Source organism: Aotus nancymaae, unplaced genomic scaffold, assembly GCF_030222135.1.
Source record: "Aotus nancymaae isolate 86718 unplaced genomic scaffold, 86718_ANA_hifiasm-v0.15.2.pri h1tg000076l, whole genome shotgun sequence".
In the NCBI taxonomy this organism is placed as follows: domain Eukaryota; kingdom Metazoa; phylum Chordata; class Mammalia; order Primates; family Aotidae; genus Aotus; species Aotus nancymaae.
The window spans coordinates 24,875,315-24,903,251 of record NW_026988491.1 but is presented as its reverse complement, the minus strand read 5'-3'; the positions used below and the strand labels follow the sequence as shown (position 1 = coordinate 24,903,251).

Below are 27,937 nucleotides of genomic sequence, written 5' to 3'. Positions count from 1 at the left end.
AGCGTTCTGGGCTTGAAAGTGGTTGAGGGTTCATGAGGCCGACTGGGGTCCCCCCTCACTCCCCACTCTTCTGGCTCCAGCTTAGAATAATAAATACTCCGACTTGGGGAGGAGGACCGGAGAGTGATGGGGGTGAAGACAACCCTGAGGTAGGGGCTGTCCGGAGCACCAGCGATTTGAAAACAGGCAGCAGCTGACACATCGGTGACCTTTTCCCTACATTTGGCTATATTTAGCTCTAATGCCACTATCCTCACGAGACTCTGGGGCCCCCCAGGCTCCCAGACCTTTGAGCAACCCTCACAGCGCAGAAACTCTACCCCGCCCTGCAATTCCCACCGCGGAAGGTGGGTGGGTTCTGGTTCCCGTCCCGCGTTTTACCCCAACCCCGATTTGGGGTTAGGTGTCAGGTTCCTGGTGAGGGCGGGGCGGGGGTGGCTAGGTCTGAAGGACGTGGGGACACGGGCCAGAGTGTCTAGACCCACGCACGGACAGGAGTGAACCCGAGCCGTGAGTAGGGGGCTCAGGGGCGAGGACGGCGCTGGGGCCATGCGGTCGTGGGGGAAAGGGGGGCGCCGGAACCCTGCATCTGTCCGGGCCGAGTCCGCTTCCAGGGGCGCCTCTTCCCCGCTGCCCGCGCCCTCGCTGACGCCCCCTACTCCAGCCTGCCCTTCACCGTCCTTGGGGTTCCTGGAGCTTTCAAGGCCCAAAGCCCTGCACCACAGTGGCTGTGCCCACCGGAAGGCTGGAGCGAGGATTTGGCGGCGGTTGGCCTGGCGGGGGGCGCGGGCCGGGCACAGCCGCTAGTCGCGGGGTCGGGGGTGAGGGGTATCGCGGACTGGCTGGAGGTGCGGGGGGCTCGGCGCGGCTGGGGGCAGGGCCGGCCTGAGCGCGCCCGCGCACCCACCTACTCCAGTCCCAGGTGCCGACCAACTCCCAGGATGGCGGAAGCGCACCAGGCCGTGGCCTTCCAGTTCACGGTGACCCCAGAAGGGGTCGACTTCCGGCTCAGTCGGGAGGCCCTGAAACACATCTACCTGTCTGGGATCAACTCCTGGAAGAAACGCCTGATCCGCATCAAGGTGCGCACAGGTGTTTCTCCCAGCCTCTTCCTCTCAGCAGGTGCAGAAGGGAGCTCTCAGAGCGGAGGCAGAGCCCGGGTGTCCGCTGTCAACCTCTCTGTTAGAGTCCCTTGCTGCCTCCTTGGCTGGCAGTCCTGCCGGGTACAGGTTCTGGAAGTACAGACACCGGAGAGGTGCACAAGATGTGGTGGGACACAGGGAGCTACAGTGTGGGTATGGAGGAGGAAGGAGCACAGCAGGGCAGCAGGAGAGAAAGCCTTCCAGGCCAAGACCAGGAGCCCATTCCCAAGACTTCACAGGCAGGCTAACCTCATGCCCTCCAGCTGCGTCAGGGTGCCTGTTTCTGCCCACAGAATGGCATCCTCAGGGGCGTGTACCCTGGCAGCCCCACCAGCTGGCTGGTCGTTGTCATGGCAACAGTGGGTTCCTCCTACTGCAACGTGGACATCTCCTTGGGGCTGGTCGGTTGCATCCAGAGATGCCTCCCTCGGGGGTAAGGAGTGAAGCTGGAAGGGCTCAGGTGTCACCAGGGAGGGCTGCGCCCAGCTCCCAAGGCTGAGGTTCCTGAGCTGGGCAGATACGGACAATAGCCATTGGCAGTCATAGGGAAGCCCTCCCTTACGACAACCATTGTCTTAATCCTATAGCAGCTCTTACTTGGTGCAGTCAGACTTAAGTGTGTCCAGGGAGGTTCTTCCCCTTGGCGTCTCCCTGAGACAGTTCACAGCCACCTGAGGCTGGCCTCAAGAGGACCCTCTGCAGCCCTTGCCCCTTCTCCAATAGGTGTGGGCCCTACCAGACCCCACAGACCCAGGCACTTCTCAGCATGGCCATCTTCTCCACGGGCGTGTGGGCAACAGGCATCTTCTTCTTCCGCCAAACTCTGAAGCTGCTGCTTTCCTACCATGGGTGGATGTTTGAGATGCATGGCAAGACCAGCCACTTGACCAGGATCTGGGCTGTGAGCAGCCGCCGGTGCAGGGGTTCAGGGACCTGGGTTGAGACTCTTCGGGCTCCTTTGAGGTTCTGAGCTAGAGGGGAGAGGCAGACAGGGCACTGGTGCCCAGTGTGGGGTTTGTCCTGGAGAGGCTGGGATGGTTCTGAGGTTCTCAAGGGATTGCTGGCTGGTTTCCATTCATTCTGCAGGCTCCCACCCCAGCACTCTGCTCTGTACCCCTAGATATGTATCCGCCTTCTATCCAGCCGGCGCCCCATGCTCTACAGCTTCCAGACGTCTCTGCCCAAGCTTCCTGTGCCCAGGGTGTCAGCCACAATTCAGCGGGTGAGCACCTCGCTTGGGCATCCCAGTGGGCAGGGAAGGCTGGATTCAGGGGATGTTTCCGAATATAAGGTTCTTTGCAAAGAATGGCCTTAAGGGCTTGAGAATAATGGGGCTGGGTGAGGAGGGAGAGGTGGGAAGAGGATTAAGATAGAGGCAGTCCTCGCCGGCTGGCCCCACGGTAATGACAACTGGCTGGACAGTACCTAGAGTCTGTGCGGCCCTTGTTGGATGATGAGGAATATTACCGCATGGAGATGCTGGCTAAAGAATTCAAGGAGAAGACTGCCCCCAGGCTGCAGAAATATCTGGTGCTCAAGTCATGGTGGGCAACTAACTATGTAAGTTTGTGCCCCTGGGTTCATTGTCCCTGCCATGTGTCCTGGCTGCCCCCACCCTGGCTCTAACCTTCCACCTGCCCACAGGTGAGTGACTGGTGGGAAGAGTACATTTACCTTCGAGGCAGGAGCCCTCTCATGGTGAACAGCAACTATTACGTCATGGTATGAACCGGAGCCCCTGGGCCCCTGCACATGCTCAGCTCTGTCCCCACTCCAAGGCAAAGGACCTGGAGGACAGCCCAGAGCTCTGGTAGCAGTTTCCGTGGGGAAGTGGGGGTTAAGGAGTGAGGCCTGAGGGAAAGGGAAGAGGGAGAGGAGATCCTAGAAAAGTCCAGAAGCAGGGGTGATGGGGATCCTGGGAATGAGGACAGTGGAGACCCCCCAGCCTGTCACTGCCTCTCTCAGAGTCCCAGGGTCAGTGCCCCTGCCCAGCTCAGGCTCTGTCACCTCTTTCCCTGGTTTCCTCACTGGCCTCCTGGCCGTGGGTTCCTAGCTGTCCTGACACCATAACCAGGGAATTTTCTAGAACATGTCTTGCTTTGTGTCCCTCTGCAGAGCCAGACAGCAGAATGAAGGCCAGGCTCCTTCTCTTAGAGCTCAGGAGGTCACGGTCTGCCTCTGCCCCATGTAACTGGCCCTTCTGAGTCTCTGGGTCTTGCAGCCACCTGGGCTGCTTGACACTCCTCTTCTCCCCTTTCCCACTGTCCAAAGTACACTTAACTCAGGAGAGTCTACTGGAATTCTCCATAAACTATCCTTCCTGAAACTTACACACAACTTGTCCATACCAGAGGTTCCAAACTGCTTTTTAGTGGTAGAACCCCTTTACCAAAGCAAAATAAGCAGAACACAAGCATATAAACTAGGTTATAAAAGGGCAGCTCAGAGCCAGGCGTGGTGGTGCATGCCTCTCATCCCTGAAACTCAGGAAGATCACTTAGGGCCAGGAATTTGAGGCTTCAATGAGACATGCTTGCCCCGCTGCACTCCAGCCTGGGTGACAGAGCAAGACCCTGACTCTAAAAAACAAAGAATAAAAAAAGCAGCTCAGGCTGAAGCTGGAGCAGGGGGTTACCATGATCTGTTGTGCGTTTCTGGAGGTTCGCCCCGACAGCATGTGCAGGATGTACTGGGAGATAGAACACTTCAGACCCCCAGATAGATTGGTCCTTGGGTCAGCAAGATCCAGGTGACACCCAGACAGAGGCACCCACCCTGTGGGCTCTGCTTTCTCTGCAGGACCTTGTGCTCATCAGGAATACAGACGTGCAGGCGGCCCGTCTGGGAAACATCATCCATGCCATGATCTTGTATCGCCGTAAACTGGACCGTGAAGAAATCAAGCCTGTGAGTTGCATCAGGGTTGAAGGTGGGATGGGAGAGGAGACCTGAGTCTGAGCCATGCTGGGCCTTCCCCTAGGTGATGGCACTGGGCATCGTGCCCATGTGCTCCTACCAAATGGAGAGGATGTTCAACACCACTCGGATCCCAGGCAAGGAGACAGGTAATGGAGCCCGCTTCCTCCTACCTATGGCCCATCTGGCTCGGTGCCCTCCTACCTGCTCATCACCAAGTGTCCCCAGTGTCTCAGGGTCCTGAAACTGTGAACAGTCGTCTATTTGTGACAGATACTAGACATCTATTATTTGCAGGCATGCTGCTGGTGCTGGGACCCCACAGGGCCCAAAGCAGAGCCCCCCTAATCCGGGGCTCACTGTGTGTGCGGAAGGGGGTCCTGCTGCAACCCAAAGCTTAGGACAGGCCTGGTACTGCCATGGAGCTGGCAGAGGAAGAGAGGAGGGGCACACACAGGGGTCTGGCAGAGGCAGTAACCTTCCCTGCTTCTGACACTGTATCCTCAGGCCATGTGCATGACCTCCTAGTGCTTCGGTCTCCTCTTCTGTGAAATACCTTATAGGATTGTTGTTGGTGTTATGAGAGGCAGCAGAAGCACCCAGCACGGGTCCTGGTTTAGAACACACAGATCCCATGCAGGGGGCAGGAAGGCACAGGCAGAGGCCGAGCAAAGCGGGGTCCGCAGAGGCCACCTAGCGCATGGGAGGTAGACCTTTCTCAGGATGTAGCTGGGGCCATGAGCTGCTTCCACGGCCCACCTCAGCTTGCCCTGGCCTCTGTCACAGATACGCTACAACACCTCTTGGACAGCCGGCACGTGGCTGTCTACCACAAGGGACGCTTCTTCAAGCTGTGGCTCTATGAGGGCTCCCGTCTGCTCCAGCCTCAGGATCTGCAGATGCAGTTCCAGAGAATCCTGGACGACCCCTCCCCGCCTCAGCCTGGGGAGGAGAAGCTGGCAGCCCTCACTGCAGGAGGAAGGTATCGGCCTGTGGGGAGGGACCGTCTTCACCCTGAGGTTCAGGTCTCCATGCGGAGAGGAGCATGGCCTTTCCTGCCACCCTGGAACTGGGGGCTAGAGGCACAACCAGGGAGGGGCACTGGTGGTAATCATAGCATGACAGCCAGCGTAACCTACCTCTGACGGGTGGCAGCTAGGTGGGAGTGTGCAAGGCAGGGGACAGCCTCTAAGACAGTCTGAAGTGTGCCAGGTGGGCGTCTCCCACCTTCAGGCCTAGCCTGGCGCCCCCCACCTCTGGGTCCAGCTTGGAACCCCCACCTCCGGGCCCAGCCTGGCATCTCCTACCTCCAGGCCCAGCCTGGCACCACTGCCCACCTGCAGGCCCAGCCTGGTACCCTTCCATCTCCAGACCCAGCCAGGCCCTTGGATGCACCCTCCATCCCAAGTCCATGTGCCCACTGCTTACTCTGCCCCATGCTGCAGGGTGGAGTGGGCGCAGGCACGCCAGGCCTTCTTCAGCTCCGGAAAGAACAAGGCTGCCTTGGAGGCCATCGAGCGTGCCGCTTTCTTTGTGGCCCTGGATGAGGAGTCCTACTGGTACGACCCCGAAGATGAGGCCAGCCTCAGCCTCTATGGCAAGGCCCTGCTACATGGCAACTGCTACAACAGGTTAGGCACCCCCAGCCCCACAGGTTACAGCTTAGGGTTAAAGGTTAGGGCTACAGTTAGAGGATTAAAGATAAAAGAAGGTAGCGTTATGGGCTGGGTGCAGTGGCACACACCTGTGATCCTAGCACTTTGGGAGGCCGAGGTGGGTGGATCACTTGAGCCCAGGAGCTCAAGACCAGCTTGGGTAACATAGCAAGACCCCATCTTAAAAAAAAGGAGTTAAGATTATGATTAGTGGTTAAGTAGGGTTAGCACTTAAGGTTAAAAGTTAGGCTTTGGGTTAGAGAATAGGGTTAGAAGCTGGGCATGGTGGCAGGCACCTGTAATCCTAGCTAGTCAGGAGGCTGAAGCAGGAGAATCCCTTGAACCCAGAAGGTTGCAGGGAGCCAAGATCACACCACTGCACTCTGGCCTGGGCGACAGAGCAAGACTCCATCTAAAAAAAAAAAAAAAAAAAAAGGGAATAGAGCTAGAAATTAGGGTTGTGTTAGTATTAGGGTTAGGGTTAGAGGTAACATCCAAGTTAGGGTTAAAGGTTAGGGTTGCAGGTCACGCTCCTGTGGACATTCCAGGCTTTGGTTCTTCATGCGTCTACTCTTCCTGCAGGTGGTTTGACAAATCCTTCACTCTCATTTCCTTCAAGAATGGCCAGTTGGGTCTCAATGCAGAACATGCGTGGGCAGACGCTCCCATCATTGGGCACCTCTGGGAGGTAATAGCCTTGCAGAGGGAACCTACAGGGCAGGCCATAGGGGATGAGGCTGGCCTCTCAGTCTCATCTTCTCCCTGTAGTTTGTCCTGGGCACAGACAGCTTCCACCTGGGCTACACAGAGACTGGGCACTGCCTGGGCAAACCGAACCCTGCTCTGGCACCTCCTATGCGACTGCAGTGGGACATTCCAAAACAGGTGGGTCGGAGGCACCCAGAGCAAGTGTGAGACCACAAAGCAGCAGGCAGCTACAACCCCAACAAGGCCTGAGTCCCCCTTCTCCTCCCACTCCTGGCCCCACCGCCTGTCCCAGCCCTCAGAGGAAGGCACAGGAGGACTCAGGATACCCATAGGGTCCAAACTGGCTTCAAGGAGGACAGAGACCACACACTGCCCCTGGGGCCATCTGTGTTTAGAGAAGGCCTTGAGATGGAGGAGGCACTCACAGGCTCCTGAAGCTCCTTTCAGCACTTCCCTCTTCTCCACAAAGCTCAGCCCAGCCTCTGGCAGCTGATTGTCCCTCAGGTTGTCCTTTGTGTACCCTCCTCCTGAGGATGTAGGGGCCAGCTGTGCCCCTCCTCCACCAGCTAAACTTCATGCCTCCTGGATGTGACCTAGAGTCCTGCTTGGAGAGCCCTGCCCTCAGCTGACCCTTCCCATGTCTTGGCAGTGCCAGGCAGTCATCGAGAGTTCCTACCAGGTGGCCAAGGCACTGGCAGACGATGTGGAGTTGTACTGCTTCCAGTTCCTGCCCTTTGGCAAAGGCCTCATCAAGAGGTGCCGGACCAGCCCGGACGCCTTTGTGCAGATTGCACTGCAGCTGGCTCACTTCCGGGTAGGAGTCCCGCCTCCGGCTGCTGAGAGGGCAGGGTGGTACCGGGGTCCACCTGCCAGATTCACCCCTCTGTATACCCTAGGACAGGGGTAAGTTCTGCCTGACCTATGAGGCCTCAATGACCAGAATGTTCCGGGAGGGACGGACTGAGACTGTGCGTTCCTGTACCAGCGAGTCTGCAGCCTTTGTGCAGGCCATGATGGAGGGGTCCCACGTGGTGAGTCTCCTCTGTCCCACATGGGGGTCACAGTCATCTGGTGAGTTGCCCCTTCTGCCTCCCATCTGCCTGGTGGATCAAAGCTAGTCTTCACTCCTTTACTTCTGCCCCGCAGAAAGCAGACCTGCGAGATCTCTTCCAGAAAGCTTCTAAGAAGCACCAGAATATGTACCGCCTGGCCATGACAGGGGCAGGGATTGACAGGCACCTCTTCTGCCTTTACTTGGTCTCCAAGTACCTGGGAGTCAGCTCTCCTTTCCTAGCTGAGGTTAGCACTGTTGATGGGTGTGTCCTTTTTGTTTTGTGGGTTTTTTTTGAGATGGAGTCTTGCTCTGTCACCCAGGCTGGAGTGCAATGGCGCAATCTCAGCTCACTGCAACCTCCACCTCCCGGGTTCAAGTGATTCTCTTGCCTCAACCTCCTGAGTAGCTGAGACTACAGGCACCCAACACTACACCTAGTTAATTTTTGTAGAAATGGGGTTTCACCATATTGGTCAGGCTGGTCTTGAACTCCTGACCTTGTGATCCACCTGCCTCAGCCTCCCAAAGTGCTGGGATTACAGGCATGAGCCACTGCACCTGGCCGGGTGTGTCCTTTGTCTTACTGCCCTCCTACACCCAGGGGCTGGGCCATCTCATGATGGGGCACAGCCTGTTTTCTGTCTGGCTCGCCTGAAGCTCCCTGGAGGGCTGGGCCAGCTTTCCTGCCCACACCCCACCTGGGCCTGTGGTCCTGGGGCTGCGCAGGAGCAGCAGCCTCTTCATGGTGTTGGTGTTCTTGTGACAGGGAACAGACAAATGTATAATCTGTCAGGTGGTGACAGCACTACTGAGACTAGTGAGGCTCAGGGGGATGGGGAGGGGCAGAGCAGAGGGAGGGCTGGGCAGGTCACAGGAGCCTTATGCGGCATGATGTGTAGGGGACCACGGGGCGGTGGCCAGGGAGCTCCTGCACTCATGTCCACTCTCGCAGCTTAGCAGAACAGTGCCTGGCTCAGAGTTGGTCACAGACACCACCGGTCAGACAGGTGCTGTGGGCATGTAGCCCCTGACCAGCTGTGGCCTCCTTGTTGCAGGTGCTCTCAGAACCCTGGCGCCTCTCCACCAGCCAGATCCCTCAATCCCAGATCCGCATGTTCGATCCAGACCAGCACCCCAACCACCTGGGTGCTGGAGGTGGCTTTGGCCCTGTGAGTGCCCCTAAAGGGGGTGGATGGGCAGCCCCAGGGCCCTGGGGGTTTCAGTGGAGAGTTGCAGGCCCTGAAGTCAGACCAGAGGCAGGAGCACCTTGCTTAGAGGAGAGCATAACCCCAGACCTGCACAGAAGCAGAATGTTAGCTATGGACTCAGGCAGCCAGGTACCTGGGACCCACCCATCCCAAATACCTCCTTGCTGGAGCATGACCGTGCCCGGGGCTGGTTTCCAGGGTACCAGGCAGTGCCCTGGGTGCGTCTGAAGTCTGCTTATCCAAGAGAGTGCAGCTGTCTCCCACAGAAACCTTCACGTGGGCTAGTTTGTCAGAAGGCTAAAGAACAAACACTCTGGAGAGAAATGGAGTGATCGAGAGTATAAGCCCCCTGAGGGAAACTGGGAGGTCCCTAGATCCCTTGGTGGGGTCTGGGCAGCATTCTTTGGTTTTCACCATTTTCTGGGGGTGGTCCTCAGGAAAAATGCAGTGTTTGTTTAGGGCTGGGGCCTGTTCCGGCAACTCCTGTGGGAAGAACAGATACAGTATCAGCTTGGCTTTCAGATCTTCAGGGTTTGGTTTATGCCTTCTCCTTCACTCTTCCTGTTGCCCTTAGGTAGCAGATGATGGCTATGGGGTTTCCTACATGATTGCAGGCGAGAACACGATCTTCTTCCATGTCTCCAGCAAGTTCTCAAGCTCAGAGACGGTGAGTCTCCTGTCCCAGCTCAGGCCTGAGGAAGGGATGCCACCTGGGGCTGCCCAGGAACACAGGTGTCTTTGGCTGGGGAGGAGTCCTTGCTTGTGGGGACAGAGGGGTGGGTGCATATCTGAAGGTGCATCTGAGCTCTTGGCTCCCACAGAATGCCCAGCGCTTTGGGAACCACATCCGCCAAGCCCTACTGGACATCGCTGATCTTTTCCAAGTTCCCAAGGCTGACAGCTGAAGGTTGGAGAAATGCCAGCTGCCCTTTTGTCCCCACATGGTGGAGGAAGGGGCCTGTGGCGGCTCACAGGCATGAGGGGTGGCCATGCACAGGTGCCCAGGCTTCAAGGACAGCTCTGGCAGCAGGCCCTCGCTGGGCAGATGCATATCCCTGAGGGCCCAGGGGTGGAGATGGGCTTGGAACAGGAGGGAATTTTGATTTTTTTTTTCTTGACAGATACTAATAAAAATAAGGCTGTGTAATTTTCTCTCAGCCCTTAGGTCCTGTGTTTTGTGTGGGAATTAGGAGACCATCCCCCTTACCCCAGCTCAGACCAGAGAGGTTGCAAGAGAAGGACCAGGGCTGAGAGACTATTCATGAAGGACTTGTGTGATCTGCTTTGAAATGTGTGGCTTTGCCAAGTGATGTAGGCTCTGAGATAGCTGTCCATGCCGTCCATGCCCACATATGTGCTTGGAATAAATTCTTGCTTCAGAACCTTCACCTGTTCCCTGGGGCCACTTCTGTTTGTCTGTCTGCTGGAGAGCAAGCCCACCTGCCTCCCATGCAGGGGGATGTATGATGCACCCCTCTTGGCTGGGGCACAACCCTGCAGAGGCCCTGCAGCCTCTTCTCAGCATAAAAAGGGGCTGCAGTCCCAGGCCTGAAGTCTTGGGGTGCCAGGTGGTCATGTCTGCGAGAGGGCACACGGGATGATCTGCAGCAACAGATGCTCTTCCATTTAGGTTGGCTTGGCTACTAAAATCATGTTAAGAGTAAATAAAATATATATATTTTTGAGATGGAGTTTCGCTCTTGTTGCCCATGCTAGAGTGCAGTGGTGTGATCTTGGCTCACTGCAACCTCCGCCTCCTGGGTTCAAATTATTCTCGTGCCTCAGCTTCCTGAGTAGCTGGGATTACAGGCGCGCACCACCATGCCCGGCTAATTTTTTGTATTTCTTTTTTTTTTGTTTTTAGTCAGAGTCTCATTCTGTCACCCAGGCTGGAGTGCAATGGCATGATCTCGGCTCACTGCAAACTCCACCTCTAAGGTTCAAGCAATTCTCCTGCCTCAGCCTCCCAAGTAGCTGGGATTATAGGCACCCGCATCACGCCCGGCTAATTAGTAGAAACGGGGTTTCACCACGTTGGCCATGTTGGTCTCAAACTCCTGATCTCAGGTGATCCACCCGCCTTGGCCTTCCAAAGTGCAGGGATTACAGGCATGAGCCACCGCGCCCAGCCATAAAAAATAATTTTTATGAAAAGTATTAATAGGCCCTCAATTACTGTTGCCACATGCTTGAATGAATCTGTATCTTGTGTGCTAAGAACCCAGAAGTGAATTAGATTCAGTTCTGGACCTTCATTTAAGAACCAGTGTCTTCATCTGTTTTTGTTTTTCTTTTTTTTTTTCATGAGATGGGGTCTCACTATGTTGCCCAGGCTGGTCTCAAACTCCTGAGCTCAAGTGATCCTCCCCCCTCGACCTTCCGAAGTGCTAGGATTACAGGTGTGAGCCATCATGCCCGCCCAGGAACCAGTGTCTGTCTGTTGAACACCCACCATAGACTTGTCCCTTGTCCCTGTGCTGGGGATTCAGTGACAAGCAAGGTCCTGTCCCTGCCCATGTCGAATTCACTGCTGGGTGAGGCAGGTGTGGTCAGAGGACAGAACAGCTGGCCAGAAACCAGGAGGCTTTTGGAATAATCCACTTAGCAAGTACAGACATGGGTTGCTTAATGAAGGGGATACATTCTGAGAAGTGCATTTTTAGGCGATTTTGTTGTGCAAACACTCTAGAGTGCATTTACACAAACCCGGATGGTACAGCCTACTACAATAACCTGGGCGATGTTGCATTCCCTGTTGCTCCTGGGCTATACCCCATTACAGCATGTTACTATACTGAATACTGCAGGCAACTGTAATACAATGGGAAGTCTTTGTGTATCTAAACATGTCTAAACATAGAAAAGGTACAGTAAAAAATGTTATATAGGCCGGGTGCGGTAGCTCATGCCTGTAATCCCAGGACTTTGGGAGGCCGAAGTGGATGGATCATCTGAGGTCAAGGGTTCGAGACCAGCCTGGCCAACATGATGAAACCCCATCTCTACTAAAAATACAAAAATTAGCTGGGCGTGGTGGCACCTGCCTGTAATCTCAGCTACTTGGGAGGCTGAGGCAGGAGAATTGCCTGAACTTGGGAGGCAGAGGTTGCAGCAAGCTGAAATGCCATTGCCCTCCAGCCTGGGCAACTCGCTCTGTTGCCCAGGCTGGAGGACAATGGAAAAATAAAAGATAAAAAATAGAAAAGAACAATGTATATACAAGTCATTTGTACAGTTATTTTAAGAGAAAGGTGAACATGAACATCAGACAGAAGTGAACAACTATGGTCTAGTCAGCCATAACCAATTACAGAGAGACGACAGCTTTACAAAAGGTATCTCTGACCTACTGAGTGATGATCATGTCCCCTCAGTTTCTTTGCCTTCTGCCTCTGGTTCACTTACCATGTCATGTCAGCAACTGTGTCACTCTTGTTGTTTATGGCCATAAATATTTACTGAGTGCTTACTATGTGCTCTGAGCCCTGGGATACAGCGGTGAACAATTAGACACTGTCCTCACTTAGTGGATGGTGCAGTGAGTGTGGGAGACAGAATACACTCAAGTGTAAGAGCCCCAAGAGGGTCAGAGGCAGGCAGTGCTCTGAAGGAGAAGGCAGCACAGGAGGGGACAGAGGGACGCAGGGGTGGGAGGGCGCTCCGCATGGACCAGAGATCTTCAGGATGCGAGGGGGTCATTTGGGGAAGAGCATTCCAGGAAGCACAAACCCGCAGTGCTGAAGCCTGGGAGGTCACCTCGGGCAGCAGAGGGAGTAACAGGGAGGGGAGGTCGGGGAAGTCACGGCTTTATAGGATAGACTGGGAATTTCTTACTCTGTCCCTCTGCTGCTGTGATCGAAGGCCCCCTGGCAAATCCAGGAGACAGCTCCTCCCAACAGCTGGCCCCAGGTGGGCCGAGTGGAATTCCGGAACTCCTGTCTGCGCTACCGAGAGGACCTGGATTTTGTTCTCAGGCACATCAATGTCACCATCAATGGGGGAGAAAAGGTGGGTACACATCGCCTCCGCATTCACAGGGTGCCACGAGGCAGGCGAATCTAGCTGCGGCTTCTGCCCTTCACTCACGCCTCCACACCTCCGTGAGAGTAGCTGTTGGCGGGATGGGATGGACTGTGGCTGTAAACGTTAGCACGCATCCAGCTTGCAGAAGTGAAGGCTTTAGGCGAACTGATAGCCCGAAGACCGAATGAGTCCCACAGATACGTTTTGAAAGATTTTTTTCTTTTTTGGGACAGTGACCCACTTTTTCACCCAGGCTAGAGTGCAGGGGTGTGATCTCAGCCCACTGCAGCCACAGCCTCTCAAGTGGGGGGACAGCAAGTGGCTGGGACTACAGGTGTGTCCCACTAAGCTCAGCTCATTTTTGTCTCACTATGTTGCCCAGGCTGGCCTGGAAGTCTTGAGTTCAAGCGATCTGCCTGCCTCAGCCTCCCAAAGTGCTGGGATTACAGGAGTCAGCTGCCATGCCTGGCCCCTGGAAGAAGTTTTTTTTTTGTTTTTTGGGGTTTTTTTGAGATGGAGTCTTACTCTGTTGCCCAGGCTGGAGTGCAGTGGCTTGATCTTGGCTCACTGCAACCTCCATTCCCCGAGTTCAAGTGATTCTCCTGCCTCAGTCTTCTGAGTATCTGGGATCACAGGTACATGCCACCACACCTGGCTAAGTTTTGTGGTAGTAGAGCCGGAGTTTCACCATGTTGGCCAGGCTGGTCTCCATCTCCTAACCCTCTGTGATCCACCCACCTCGGCCTCTCACAGTGCTGGGATCACAGGCATGCGCCCCCGCACCCCAGCCCTCGCTGAGTCTTTATGGCTTATCTTACGTTATGAGAAGTTTTGCACGCATGCTGCCCTGTGACACCCCTGTAGGAGGGTAGAGGAAGCCCGTTTCTCAAGAGCCCAGGGAGAATTGCAGATGAGGAATGGCATCATTGGCCTTTAGCTGGAGAAACTAGTTCCTTCAAGGGAGGATGTGTGGAGACTGGGTCATGGCAAAGGGCACAGAAGATCCGCTTGAATCTTTCAGGTATTTCAACAGCTCATAATGGGAAACTCACCATGAGAGGGGTGAAAAAGAGCATGGGGAAGTGAGGAGCTACCTGATTGTTAGTTAGTAGTTACTTGAGTCGAAACAAATAGGGCTTCGTTGGAAATTCCTTCTGCCTGTTGTGTATCTCTTTTGAGGTCTCTAGTAACTTCAAAAAGCTGAGGAATTCCTTCCTGGAGCCTGGCAAAGGGAAGAGAGTCCTTTGTAACCTTTCGCCAAAACACCCTTAAAGGAGTGTCTCTGGGCAGCGGGTGAGGGAGAGGGCTGTGGAGTTGGGTTGACCAGATGACTGATGCCTGAGGTGGGCAGAGAAGAGGGCGCTGTGGGTCAGGGACAAGTCCAGACGCCAGCATTCCTACCACAGCCGGGCCCTCTGTCCTGCAGGTTGGCATCGTGGGGCGGACGGGAGCTGGGAAGTCGTCCCTGACCCTGGGCTTATTTCGGATGAACAAGTCTGCCGAAGGCGAGATCATCATCGATGACATCAACATCGCCAAGATCGGCCTGCACAACCTCCGCTTCAAGATCACCATCATCCCCCAGGTGGGTCTGGGTGCGGCCGGGGGTGAGCGCGTCCTGTGGGTGCACTCACAGCGATGTATGTGTATTTTGGGGACAAACATACATTTGGCCCTACTTCGTTGTATTGTGTTTTTTTTTGTTTGTTTGTTTTTTTCCTGAAACAGGGTCTCACTCTGTTGCCCAGGGTGGAGTGCTGTGGCTCAGTCTGAGCTCACTGCAACCTCCGCCTCCCAGGCTCAAGCGATTTTCCCACCCCAGCCTCCTGAGTAGCTGTGACTACGGGCACATGCCACCATTCTCAGCTAAATCTCTTTTGTATTTTTTGTGGTGGTGGGGTCTCAGCATGTGGCCCAGGCTGCTCTTGAACTCCTGGGCTGAAATGATCCTCCTGCCTTGGCCTCCCAAAGTGCTGGGATTACAGGCGTGAGCCCCCACGCCCGACTGGCCTTCATTATTTGTGTTGAATTTAGGCCGTGCTGCTGCTTCCCTCAGTTTCCCCTTTGCATGTGATTCACAATGTGAGAAATCCCTGAGTATCATTCCCGACCTCCTGTCCCCGCAAGGGGTAGTTTCCCAAGCATCTAGAAAAATCCAAAAAGATACCGTCTTCTCTCTCTGCTGTCAGAGTCAGACTGAGAATCTCTCACCCTTCTGAGAGCTAGACAAGAAATAAGAATGTTTTCTTTTTATTTTAGATTCGCGGGGTGCACGTGCAGGCTTGTTACATGGGTATATTGTGTGATGCTGACGCTTGGGCTTCTGTGGATCTCATCACCCAAATGTTGAATAAGTACCCGAGAGAGAGTTTCAACCATTACCCTCCTCTCTCTGTCCCCACTTTTGGAGGCTCTGGTTCTCTTGTTCCCATCTTTACATCCATGAGTACCCACAGTTCAGCTCCCACTTATAAGTGAGAACATGCAGTATTTGGTAAGAAATAAGGATTTCTTTTTTTTTAATTAAGACAGAGTCTCAGTCTGTCTCCCAGGATGGTGTGTGGTGGTGCGATCTCGGCTCACTGCAACCTCCACCGTCTGGGTTCAAGCAATTCTCCTGCCTCAGCCTCCCAATTAGCTGGGATTACAGGCATGCACCACCATACTTGGCTAGTTTTTGTATTTTTAGTAGAGATGGGATTTCACCATGTTACCCAGGCTGGTCTCCAACTCCTGACCTCAGGTGATCTGCCTGCCTTGGCCCCCAAGAGTGCTGGGATTCCAGGCGTGAGCCACTGTGCCTGTCCTTTTCCTCCATTATTAACATCTCCAGAAATAGTGATTCCAAGGAGTGGATTACAGGGGTGAGCCAACGTGCGCGGCCAAAATAAGGGTTTTCTAGACCAGTCCCTGCAGGTGGATTCTTTGACATGTTGCTTTTCAGTGTCATCTTCTCTAAAGCTTCTTAGAAGATTCTCTTTTGGAGTTGGAGGACAGGTGAGAAATCTACAGGACTTTACCATTAGGAGTTACCTGTGCTGCAGCTCACTTGTGGAGGGTTCTCAACCTACCTGCATATTGAAGGCTCTAGGAAGTTGTATGGAAAGGAAGTCAGTCTTATTTTGCCAAACTCAGATTTTCCAGACTTTTTTTTTCCATTATTAAGAATTTTTTTTTTTTTTAATTGAGACAGAGTCTCGCTCTGTTGCCCAGGCTGGAGCGCAGTGGCAGGATCTTGGATCACTGCAGCCTCCGCCTCCCTGGTCCAAGTGATTCTCCTGCTTCAGCATCCCGAGTAGGTGCGACTACAGGTGTGTGCCACCACGTCCAGCTAATTTTTGCATTTTTAGTAGAGACAGGGTTTCGCCATGTTGGCCAGGCTGGTCTCAAACTCTTGACCTCAAGTGATCTGCCCACCTCGGCCTCGGAGAGTGCTGGGATTCCAGGCGTGAGCTGCTGCACCTGGCCTTTTTCTCTATTATTAACGTCTCTGGAAATAGTGATTCCAAGGAGCTCTGAAACCCCACCTTCACCAGTCCTGGCCGGAAGTCCTTATGCCTCACCTCTTCTCCATCCACGTCAGTGTGACATAGGTGTGACATGCCGCCACTCTCTTCTCTCTGAACAGGACCCTATTTTGTTTTCGGGTTCCCTCCGCATGAACCTGGACCCGTTCAGCCAATACTCGGACGAAGAAGTCTGGACGTCCCTGGAGCTGGCTCACCTGAAGGACTTCGTGTCAGCCCTTCCTGACAAGCTGGACCACAAGTGCGCGGAAGGTGGAGAGAACCTCAGGTAGGCGGGGTGGACTGGGGACACCGGACACGGTCTCCGAGGTGCCACCTCGGGAGGGGTGTGTGAAGATTCTGTCCAGACCTGTGGTAGACCTGGATTTGAGTCCCAGTTGTGCTGCAGATGACCCATTTGTCCCTTCACCTTTTGGAGCCTCAGTTTCTGTATCTGTAAAATGGGTCTTAATCCAGGCTTTTTATATCATGAGGCTTTTTATAACCAGGATGGCTAATGTGTTTCCCTTTATATGCACCAGCTCCATTCAGTTGAGAGTGGCTGTCAGTTGTTAAACTATAGAAAGGCTCTGTACAGTTGCTGACTAGCACTGCTCTGAGCCCCTCAAGTCCCCATGCACTACTCCAGCTGTCTTGGTCCTTCTCCCAGGATCTTGGAGCTCTGTCCCTGACCCAGCAACTAAAGCATTAATGCCTGGCACAGCACGGGTACCTCTGGGGTGCTGCTGTGGTGGTCTTTGTTAGTGCCTGGTTCTGGTTCGGTTATCCATCTCTGTGACAGCCACAAAGCTTCAGTCATGTTCAACCATAAAGCAGTGATCATTGCTACCATGCGAGGGCAGTCAGCCAGGTGGCTCTGCTGATCTTGGCTGGGCTCACATGCGTGTCTCAGGTCAGCTGACCATCAGCTCATCTACTTGGCCTCAGATGGGGCAAGAAGGGTATGTCCCTCATTCTCTAGCAGACCAGCTTGGGCATGTTGTCATGGCAGTGACAGGGGCACCAGAGCGTGCAAGCCCCAATGTGCATCTCACAGTATTCTTTTGGCTGGTCTTATGTTTGCTGGTGTCCTATTGGCCAAAGCAAGGTACATGTCTGAGTCCAGAGCCAACTGTCATGGCCCCGCAGTTGGATAGGGATGCATGGATATGAGGCCATTTATTTCTTTCTTTCTTTCTTTCTTTCTTTCTTTCTTTCTTTCTTTCTTTCTTTCTTCTTTCTTTCTTTCTTTCTTTCTTTCTTTCTTTCTTTCTTTCTTTCTTCTTTTTTTGAGACAGGGACTTACTCTGTCACCCTGGCTGGAGTGCAGTGATGCAATCTCAGCTGCAACCTCCACCCCCAGTCTCAAGCAATTGTCCTGCTTCTGCCTCCCAAGTAGCTGCATGTCAGGTGCCTGCCACCATGTCCAGCTAATTTTTGCATTTTTAGTAGAGAAGGAGTATCATCACCACATTGGCCAGGCAGGTCTGGAACTCCTGGCCTCAAGTGATCTGTTTGCCTTGGCCTCACAAAGTGCTGGGATTGTAAGTATAAGCCACTGTGCCTGGCTCTTTTTTGTCCTAGTTTTTTTAAGAGACAGGGTCTCACTCTGTTACCTAGGCTGGAGTACAGTGGCTTGATCTCAGCCTCAAACTCGGGGACTCAAGCAGTCCTCCTGTCTCAGCCTCCCAAGTAACTGGGACTACAGAAGTGTGCCATCACATCCAGCTGATTTTTTTATTTCTGTTTTTTAGAGAGAGAGAGATCTAGCTTTGCTGTCCAGGCTGGTCTCAAACTCCTGGCTTCAAGCAATCCTCACACCTTGGCCACCCAAAGTGTGAGGTTTGTAGATGTGAGCCACTGTTTTGAGAATATTCTGAACCTGCATCTTGCTGAATGGGAGATGTGTTCCGATTGATTAGTGATGTCTGCTGTAGGCACAGATGTTGGGAGTGACGGGCTGTCCTGTCAAGCAACACAGAGTGTTTCGTCTCACTCCTTGCAGCCTGGGCCTAGGTTGAGGGCCAGGTGGTTTGACCCAACACTGTCTCCTGGTCTTTTTCTTCTGGTCAAGTGTTGGGCAGCGACAGCTTGTGTGCCTGGCCCGGGCCCTGCTGAGGAAGACGAAGATCCTTGTGTTGGATGAGGCCACGGCGGCCGTGGACCTGGAGACAGACGACCTCATCCAGTCCACCATCCGGACGCAGTTTGAGGGCTGCACCGTCCTCACCATCGCCCACCGGCTCAACACCATCATGGACTACACAAGGTGATGTCCTGGCACAGTGGCCTCTGGGCTTGGGGAGTTCGCCTCACTTACTGGCTCATTCATTTATTCATTCACTGAACACTGTCCTTATGCCGAGTGACAGCCCAGTGAGTGGATCCTCTCTTCATCATGGATGGTACCAGGTATTTCTCTTTTTTTTTTTTTTTTTTTTTTGAGATTGAGTCTCGCCCCATTGCCCGGACTGTTGTGTAGTGGCACCATCTCGGCTCACTGCTTCCTCCACCTCTGGGATTCAAGCAGTTCTCCTGCCTCAGTCTCCTGAATAGCTGGGACTATAGGCGTGTGCCATCATGTCTGGCTATGTTTTGTATTTTTAATAGTGACAGGGTTTCACCATGTTGGCCAGGCTGGTCTCAAACTTCTGACATCAGGTGATCAGTCCTCCTTGGCCTCCCAAAGTGCTGGGAGTACAGGCGGGAGCCACTGCACCTGGCGGTACCAGGTATTTCTGACATCTTCCAGTCATTCATTCTGTCAGTGTGTCCACATAGCGCACCTGCCCTGCTTCCAGACACTGCAGACTCTGTAGGCTGCTGTCAGACGAGGTCCCTGCTTCTGGCACCAAGTGGCTTATTAGATGGGGGAGACAAAAATTGGACAGAGCAACAAACCAACAGGATTCCAGAGGGCAGCAGTGCTGGGAAGGACACTTGCCAGGGACACAGGATAGTGGCCAGGCAGGGTCAGGGTTTCCATCGAGCACTGCAGGCCCAGTGCCTGGGGCCTACAGAAAGATTTACTTTTCTTTTAAAAATCAGATGCAGGCTGGGTGCAGTGGCTCATGCCTATAATCCCAGCACTTTGGGACACCGAGGCAGGTGGATCACCTGCGGTCAGTAGTTCGAGACCAGCCTGGCCAACATGGTGAGACCCTGTCTCCATTCAAAATACAAAAATTAGCCAAGTGTGGTGGTACATGCCTATAATCCCAGCTACTTGGGAGGCTGAGAAAGGAGAATTGCTTGAATTTGGGAGATAGAGGTTGCAGTGAGCTGAGATCATGCCCCTACACTCCAGCCTGGGCAACAGAGTGAGACTCCATCTCAAAAAAAAAAAAAAGCCAAAAAAGAGTATAATCCAACCTGGGTTCTATTTATTTCAACACAGTCATAAAACAGAATTTTCAGCATTTTGTATGGAGAACGCCACCCCCGCACCTCAAGCATCAGTGCCTGGAACCACAAAGTCAAAATGCAGCTCTGTTGCCAGGCTCTTGGGGGGTTTTGAGTTTTGCATGGGTCACCTCCAAGGAGGTGACATTTTAGCTGAGACCTGAACCATGAAAAGGAGTCAGCTGTGGGAAGGTCTGGAATAGCGATCCTGAACCTTGTTCTGTAAGGGCTGGGATAGTTTCAGCCGTGCGGGCCGCGTGGCCTCTCAGCTACTTGGCTCCCATGTTGCTTTGTGAAAGCAGCCATAGACGGTGCACAAATGAATGAGCATGGCTGTGTTCCAATAAAACTTTATTAGTAAAAACAGGCAGGGTGGCAGATTTGACCTGCAGACCACAGTTTGCCAACCTCTGATCTACAGGAAGAACATTCTAGGCAGCTGGTACAGCTGAATGTAAAACTGAATGAATGCGCTTAATGAATTTGAAGGCTAGCACGAGGAGGCCATTGTACCTAGAGGTTGGAATTGAGGAGACGAGGCCAGAAAGGTAGGCAGGGGCTAGATCTTAGAGCAGCATGTAACCATGGCGAGAAGCTTGGAACTTAATTCTAAGAATCCTGGAAAGCCATAGGAAGGTTTTAAGCAGAGGAGTGACATGATATTTCTATTTTATGTTATTTTGTTTATTTTTGAGACAGGGTCTTACCCTGTGGCCCAGGCTGGAGTGCAGTGGTGAGATCACAACTCACTACAGCCTCAAACTCCTGGCCTCAAGCGATCTTCCTGTCTTAGCCTTCCAAAGAGCCAGAATTACAGCCATGAGCCTCTGTACCCAACAGACATCACGTTTCTAGCTCACTGAGTACCACCTATTATGTGACAGATGCTGAGTTGGTGCTTTTGAGATATAGGACATAGAAATGAGGTCAGACCTGGGCAGTGTCAGATCCTATAGGTCCTCAAATATTAGGGGTCAGTCAACTACAGTGCACAGGCCAGATCTGGCACACAGCCACGCTGTTCATTTGCTGTTGTCGCTGGCAGCTTTCACACTTTAAATACAGCAGCGATGTGTAGTTGTAACAGAAACCATGTGGCCTGCACAGCCTGAAATATTTGCTCTCAGGCCTTTTTCACAAAAATGCTGCCAATCCTTATTGTAGACCATGGTAAGATCTTTTTCTTTTACTCTGAATGTAATGGAACAGTGAATGTGGACAGTCAACACTGTTATTACTGTTCCCACCATGATTAATGTGGGGTAAATACTAAGGAGGTGACCTCATGGGAATTTGACATTGACTAGAAATAGAGATTGAGGGCGAGCAACTGGCTGGAAGGCTACTGCACCAGTCCTAGCAGAAGAAGTGTTAGGGGCCCGGCCCACAGCTGTGTTGGTTGCTTACAGTGTTGACTGTGTTCTTTTTTCTTCCTGCCTCTTTTCTTTCCCTCTCCTGGTACCTGGTCATGGTTATGAAGCTTTCAAAGTAAATAACACGAGTACCTCCCAAGTATTACTAGTGGGTACCAAAAAGCATCCCTGTGCATCTTTTCCTTGTTTTTAGGCTGTAGTCTCTCTCCCTTGGCATCCGGTTAGCTGCCGAGGGGAGAACCTGACATGTAGTCTCTGATGCTCTTCCAGGACATGAAAAGAACCCATCTTTGAATATTGGTTTTTTTTTTTTTTTTTTTTTTTTTTTTTTTTTTTTAAGTACTGCTCCAGGGAGAAAAACAGTCTCAAAACTTGAACTTCTTAGGAGGAGAATTGTTGTGCTGGGAAGTAACATTCCCAGGAAACAGTGAGAAGCGCGCCCTGCATTTGTGTTTCTGGAAGAAAATGGAGAAGCAGCATCTTCTAAAGCCTGTTCTTTCAGGTGTCTTGGCTGGAGCCCAGAGTGAAATCCAGAAAGCAGCCAGAGCTGACGGCTGCCCCAGGACTCATACTTGCTAAGAATTATGTCGCTGACTTCAGTCGCACATGGTGGCTCACGCCTGTAATCCCAGCACTTTGGGAGGCCGAGGCAGGTGGATCACAAGGTCAAGAGATCAAGACCATCCTGGCCAACATGGTGAAACCCCGTCTCTACTAAAAATACAAAAATTAGCGGGGCGTGGTGGTGCATGCCAGTAGTCCCAGCTACTGGGGAGGCTGAGGCCAGAGAATTGCTTGAACCCAGGAGGCAGAGGTTATGGTGAGCCGAGATCACGCCATTGCACTCTAGCCGGAGCCAGGTGACAGAGCGAGACTTTGTCTCAGAAAAAAAAATTATGCCACCAATTTCACACCCAGAGAGCATCTTTCTTTTAGGTGAAAGTATATTTATTTTTTGTAAGTTATAACATTCTTTTGCGTTAGATAAATCAAGTTTTGGGGGATCCTTTTGTAATGGCTTACAATGGAAGTGTGAACATTTGCAGTAAAAAAAAATATATATTTTGTTTCTTTCTAAATGATGTTTCCCTTTCCTTCGGGGTGTCAGCCAGGGTTCCAGCCATCTCCTCTGGCACGGTCAGGATGTGGGATCTTCCCGTGTCTCTTCTTTCCTTTTGACAAACACGTCACCTCTGGTGGGAGCTGTTGCCAGAAAGAGCGAGTCCTAGAGATCACGCGTCAGGTGGGGTTCAGTGGGAAGGCGGGGCAGCCGCAGGGTGGACAGACCCTAGCTTGAGTCCTGCTCTTGTCATTTGCTGTTCATGTGACCCCTGGGACGGTCACTTAGCCTCTGAGCCTCACTTACTTTTGTAAAATGAGGCTGATTGTACATACCCTGTGAGCAGTGATGTGTGTGGTATGCGTAGCTTTGGTCAGGTTCTAAGACAGGTGAGGCGGAAATCACATGTGGGCAGAATGATCCTTGAAAATCCTGCCCCCGCTTTTATTTCCTAGAGACAGGGTCTCATTCTGTTGCCCAGGCTGGTGTACAGTGGCACGATCATAGCTCACGGCGGCCTCAGCCTCCTCGGTTCAAACAATCTTCCTGCTTCGGCCTCCAGAGTAGCTGAGACTACAGGCATGTGCCACCATGCCTGGCTAATTGTTAAAATTTTTTATAGAGACAGAGTCTTGCTGTGTTACCCAGATTGGTCTTAAACTCCTGGACTCAAGGGATCTTCCCACCTGAGCCTCCCAAAGTGCTGGGATTACAGGCATGAGCCACTGCGTCTGGTCTGAAAATCCCTTTATGTTAGTCCAGAGAGGCAAGGCCATGCTGCAGTGTAAAATTCGCCGTAAAATCTTGGGAAATGCATGCAAGCTTTATTTCCTGCTCATGCAGTTCTTGATGAGAGTCAGCTGCCTCTCTGGGGTAGCTGATTTCCCTGTGACAGCTGATCCAGACTGTCCTGGTTTTACGACATAGCCTCCGAAGGGCCGGCTTCCAGTTCCCCACTGTGGGAGAAGAGAGTGGACGATTCTCCCCGACTATTCTGTGTCTAAAACCAGAACTGATGCAGTGAATCCCACTCACAGCTCGTTGGCCCAAATGAGTCACATGGCCCCCACCCAACTACTGCGGGAGGCCGGAAACGGAGCAGTGTTGGCGGAAGAGAAGTATTTCCCCCTTTCCTAATTGACGTGGTCCCCAAGTTGTGGGTAGTGGAGTAGTCAGACTAGAGTGTTTGGTTTCTAGCTTCGAACTGGGTGAATCTGGGCAGTAAGGAACGTTCCTTACGTTTGGAGAGCACACCATTTCTCCCGCTCCTAAAACCATGTACCAAGTACATGTGAAGCCTTGCTGTCCCTGTTTGAAATTGTTGGCTTGAACTAGGGACTGTGGTGTAAAAGGTGTCCAGAGAAGGTGGGTGAGGTGGTGACCATTAGAAGTAGTGGTATTGTCTGGGTGCGGTGACTCACGCCTCACTGAAACCACTGGTGTGCACTGGGAACCACGGAGTATGAAGGTGACTAGTGAAAGGCCAGTAAGGTCGTAACCATGCGAATGGGTAGTGTCGCCAGGCGTGGTGGGTCATGCCTGAATGAAGTCATTGGCTTGTGTTAGGAACTGGAGTATGAAGGTGCCCAGTGAGAAGCTGGTGAGGTGGTGACCGTTAGAATTAGTGGTATTGGCCGGATGGAGTGGCTCCTGCCTGTAGTTTTTTTTTTTTTTTTAAAAAGAAAAAGAGGCAAAGTAGCCTGGTGGTGAGGACACAGGCTTTGAAGCAAGACCGCTGGGGCAGAGACACCACTCACGCTCTGCTTTCTCATCTGCTAAAAGGGCCCGACGGTGGGACCTTCCTTATCAAAGCGCCCTGTTGAGGGGCCCAGTGATGGTGGCTTCGTCTCCGGGTCTGCTGGGTGAGTGTGGGGCAGGCATTTAGAGCAGCGTCAGGGGTTCGCAGTGGCAATGGGGATGGAGTTGAGTTTGAAGAGCCTACCGGGTGCAGGCATTGACCGAGGGAGGAGGTCCGCAGCCTTGCTGGATCTAGCTCGTGTTCCACCCGCCAGCCAGGCGCTGCTGGCCAGAGCCCGTGTCAGGGGGATGAGTGGCCCGGGCAGTCCTGCTGGCACATCTCCAGGCAGCTGTGGTGCAGGCTGGACAGCAGCCTCGTTAGCAGACCGGCAGGCACCAGTTCCCACATGCCAGCGGCCCGTGGCCCACACACTGCTTCCTGGCACACAGCCTAGGAAAGAGGGTCTGGTGGCCCTGCCTCATGCCCAGCTGAGTTTGCCAAACGCCCACACGGCAGCCCCTGCCTGGGGTCACTCTGCAAGGCTGTCAGGTGGCTCAGCTCCAGGCAGAGAAAAGACAAAGGCTGCATCTGCTGCCCTTCCTTTGTCTACAGCACACACGTGCCCGGTGCAGTGACTCTGACATTACACTCAGAAGCAGATCCCCACTCTGTCTTTACTAACTAGGTCATCCACTTGTGAGGAGTTGTGAAGTCATGTCAACTCCTCGAGCCTCAGTTTCCTCACCTGTGAAATGGAGCTAGGAGTAGGCAGTTGTAGGTCCGCAGCTTTGTGGGCATGACTCGGGGCAGGTGAAGACTGAGGACTCCCTGCTCCACTTTGAAGGAGGTAGAAGCTGCATTTCCATCTAGATTTAGATTACTCCAGGCCTAAAGGGGCATCACAAAACCCTCTGTCAGGATGGGCCATCAGAAAGTCCCTTGACCAAATGGACGGAGCAGGCCCTGTGTCCTCAAGAAAAGGTGGAATTCCTGCCTCCCTCCTCCTCCCGGCACCGGCACCGGCACAGCCACCACCCAAGTATCCGTGGATGATGGATGGCAGCGGGGCAGGTTAGACCGGGGATTCTCAACCAAGTGGGTCTTTCTGTTTTGGGTTTGTTTTTTTTTCAGTCTCCCAGGCTGGAGTGCAGTGCCATGATCTCGGTTCATTGCAGGCTCCTCCACCTGGGTTTAAACGATTCTCTTACCTCAGCCTCCCGAGTGGCTGGGCTTACTAGAGCCTGCCACCACACCCAGCTAATTTTTATATTTTTGGTAGAGACGGGGATTCACCATGTTAGGAAGGCTGGTTTCGAACTTCTGACCTTAAGTGATCGGCCTACCTCGCCCTCCCAAAGCGTGATTATAGGTGTGAGTTACTGTGTCTGGCCCAGCCAGGTGGTTTTGACTCCCCAGGGGATGTGGGGCAGCGTCTGAAGATACTTTGTCACAACACTGGTGGTGGTAGGGGGAGGAGGTTACTGGCATCTAGTGAATGAGAGGCCAGGGACGCTGCTGACCGTCCTACGGTGTGCAGGATGTGTCCACACAGCACAGAACGTTGTGGCCCCATGTGTCAGTAATGCTAAGGTTGAGAAAGCCTGGGTATTGCCTTCTCTGCTTCCACACACTCAAATCCATGTATTAACTTAGGTTATCCTTACAGCAGTGCCACGAGGTCAGTGAGACGCCCTGGCCCTGTCAAGTTAGGATCAAGGGAGTTATCTGGTGTCTCACGCTGCCCTCCCTTCCCAGCGATCTCTCTGTGGCATGAAGCTTGGCTGTGTTAGACGTGGTTCCTCTTTCCTGATGACTGAAGCTGGTTTGGTGAGTCCAATATTAATATTCTGACCGCTGTCAGAAACAGGCGTGAGGCAGCTGGGCATAGTGGTTCACGGCTGTAATCCCAGCACTTTGGGAGGCTGAGGGGGGACGGATGACCTGATGTCAGGAGTTCAAGACCACCCTGGCCAACATGGTGAAACTCCAGCTCTAGTAAAAATACAAAAATTAGCCAGGTATGGTGGTGGATGTCTGTAATTTCAGCTACTTACTCAGCAGGCCGTAGCAGGAGACTCACTTGAATCTGGGAGGCAGAGGTTGCAGTGAGCTGAGATTGTGGCATTGGGCTTCCTCCTGGGTAACAGAGTAAGACTGTCTCGAAAAGAAAGTAATATGTGAGGAATGCAACGAGCTGTGCATTGGCCACCCTGGGTTACAGCAAGTTCTCCACGCTCAGCGGGCTCCGGCCTGTGGATGTCAGCAGCATCTGGAGCGCAACGGTGAACAGAAACACTCCAGGTGTTCTGATGGTTGCTGGGGTGCCCCCAGGAAGCTGGAATTTGGTCTTTAGCAACCACATGTAAGAAATGCACCCGCCAGGCGTGGTGGTTCACGCCTGTAATCCCAGCACTTTGGGAGACCGAGGCGGATAGATCACCCGAGGTCAGGAGTTGTAGACCAGCCTGGCCAAATGGTGAAACCCCATCTCTGCCAAAAATACAAAAATTAGCTGGGCATGGTGGGGGGCACCTGTAATCCCAGCTACTTGGGAGGTTGAGGTGGGAGAATTGCTTGAGCCTGGGAGGTGGAGGTGGCAGTGAGCTGATACTATGCCATTGCACTCCAGCCTGGGTGACAGAGCAAAACTCTCAAAACAAAGGAAATGCACCAAGTCCTCGGCAAATTCTCCCATTGAGGGCTGAGTAGTCCTGGGTCCTCTGTTGTTTTAGACACGGAACACGCACATTTGACTTGCTCATGAGTGGAGAGGACCCATGCTTGGCATGTGGGGACCAGGCTTTTGTGTCCCTGGAGCTCATCGCCGGTGGGGGAGGAGGAGCAGAGATGTGGGGGCTGTAAGTTCTCAGTCCTGGCTGCACTCTGGAATCCGATGGGGGAGCTTTACAATTATATAACAAGCTTGGCCAGGCGCAGTGTTTCACGCCTGTAATCCCAACACTTTGGGAGGCCAAGGAGGGTGGATCTCTTGAGGCCAGGAGTTCAAGACCAGCCTGGCTAATACGGTGAAACCTCTCTACTAAAAAATACAAAAGTTAGCTGGGCATAGTGGCACACACCTGTAACCCCAACTACTACGGGAGGTTGAGGCACAAGAATCACTTGAACTCGGGATGTGGAGGCTGCAGTAAGCCGAGATTGTGCCCCTGCACTCCAGCCTGGGCCACAGGGTGAGACTCTGTCTCAAAAAATATATATAGATCTATCTATATACACACAAAACTGGGGAACAGAGCACGGTCGGCGGGGGCAGGAGTGCAGGAGATGGGTGTGGCCAGAAAATGGTGGTGGCTCTTCCGTATCCTCACCGTGGTGTGGATTCACAAGACTACACGTGTGACAAAACTGCATGGACCAAAATAAATACACATACACACACGTAGAAGTCAAATGGGAAATCCGAGCAAGACTGGTGTGTCGATGGCAATTCCCTGGCTGTGATACTCTATACTAGAGTTAGCAAGATGTTGCCGTTGGTAGAAATGGGGTAACGAGTACATGAATTTCTCGATACTGTTTCCTTTAACTGCACGTGAATCTAGGATTATCTGAAAATGAAACTGTTAATTTGTAAGACGTACACACACCATTGCAGTCCCCAGCCCCAGGGATTCCGATTTAAGGGTGTAGGGCGAGCCTAGGCAGGTGCTTGTGTCCCCAGGTGAGTCCAGGGCTCAGCCAGGGCTGAGGGTCACTGTTGACACTGGCTGCAGGTGATTTGTGTATTGCTAGGTCCTTCCGGCTCTGGTGCTGTGTGATCATCGGCCACTTTCTCTGCCATTTTCCTCCCAGAGAGCAAAAACAGGTCTAGACTCAACATCGCGTGGAGCTGTCGATGACCCCGGGACCACTTCCGTCTCCAGCACTGCAGGCTCTGCGGGCTGGCCCAGTGGGGCCGGGGACGGTTGAGGAGCCTGGCTCAGATGAGGCCTGACTCCTGGGCCAGCCTGTAAAACAGGCCCTTCTGGGCCAGCAGCTGGGCTGGGCTGCCGCTCTCTGCCACCTGCCCCTTGTCCATGACCAGAACCCTGCGGAGGAGAGGGAGACAGAGAGGCTCTTTGGACACCAGCCCAGGCTCTCGGCAGCTGTGAGAGCCCAGTGTGTCTGCACTGAGGTTTTCTCCCTAGACCT

General features: G+C 53.1%; 3 protein-coding genes across 5 annotated transcripts in view; 2 read left to right on the top strand and 1 right to left on the bottom strand.

Moving 5' to 3' along the window:
* CPT1B (carnitine palmitoyltransferase 1B) lies at positions 1-12,624 on the top strand. Of its 3 annotated transcripts, none has more exons than XM_012437237.3 (20): positions 1-510; positions 917-1,082; positions 1,436-1,575; positions 1,866-2,043; positions 2,263-2,364; positions 2,565-2,702; positions 2,787-2,864; positions 3,942-4,049; positions 4,123-4,207; positions 4,845-5,040; positions 5,504-5,689; positions 6,296-6,401; positions 6,482-6,598; positions 7,071-7,235; positions 7,318-7,452; positions 7,568-7,720; positions 8,531-8,644; positions 9,258-9,350; positions 9,505-9,590; positions 12,545-12,624. In XM_012437237.3, exons 2-19 carry the CDS (start codon positions 942-944, stop codon positions 9,586-9,588), a joined length of 2,319 nt encoding a protein of 772 aa, XP_012292660.1. In that variant the 5' UTR covers positions 1-510; positions 917-941; the 3' UTR covers positions 9,589-9,590; positions 12,545-12,624. The 3 variants fall into 3 exon arrangements, with proteins under 3 accessions (XP_012292660.1, XP_012292659.1, XP_012292658.1); XM_012437236.3 differs by lacking the exon at positions 12,545-12,624 and adding an exon at positions 9,842-10,071 and having other exon boundaries at positions 1-347; XM_012437235.3 differs by lacking the exon at positions 12,545-12,624 and adding an exon at positions 9,842-10,071.
* LOC135271294 (multidrug resistance-associated protein 1-like) lies at positions 12,348-22,058 on the top strand. The gene is made up of 6 exons (XM_064368318.1): positions 12,348-12,377; positions 12,545-12,691; positions 14,133-14,291; positions 16,335-16,501; positions 18,287-18,481; positions 21,328-22,058. The coding sequence occupies exons 1-6, from the start codon at positions 12,348-12,350 to the stop codon at positions 21,416-21,418; spliced, it is 789 nt and encodes a 262-aa protein (XP_064224388.1). The 3' UTR covers positions 21,419-22,058.
* LOC135271286 (ATP-binding cassette sub-family C member 6-like) overlaps positions 21,809-27,937 on the bottom strand; it is an 86,323-nt gene continuing 80,194 nt past the window's right edge. The window contains 1 exon segment of the mRNA XM_064368285.1: positions 21,809-27,834. Coding sequence (XP_064224355.1) covers positions 27,726-27,834 — 109 coding nt within the window. The 3' untranslated portion in view covers positions 21,809-27,725.

Excerpts from the sequence above, each read along its gene's own strand:
- CPT1B (XM_012437237.3), top strand. The coding sequence starts at position 942 with ATGGCGGAAGCGCACCAGGCCGTGGCCTTCCAGTTCACGGTGACCCCA. Across the intron at positions 4,208-4,844 it reads GATCCCAGGCAAGGAGACAG|ATACGCTACAACACCTCTTG; the intron begins GTAATGGAGCCC and ends CCTCTGTCACAG. Across the intron at positions 7,236-7,317 it reads TGCAGCTGGCTCACTTCCGG|GACAGGGGTAAGTTCTGCCT; the intron begins GTAGGAGTCCCG and ends TGTATACCCTAG.
- LOC135271294 (XM_064368318.1), top strand. The coding sequence starts at position 12,348 with ATGGACCAGAGATCTTCAGGATGCGAGGGG. Across the intron at positions 12,378-12,544 it reads GATCTTCAGGATGCGAGGGG|GCCCCCTGGCAAATCCAGGA; the intron begins GTCATTTGGGGA and ends CTGTGATCGAAG. Across the intron at positions 16,502-18,286 it reads GAAGGTGGAGAGAACCTCAG|TGTTGGGCAGCGACAGCTTG; the intron begins GTAGGCGGGGTG and ends CTTCTGGTCAAG.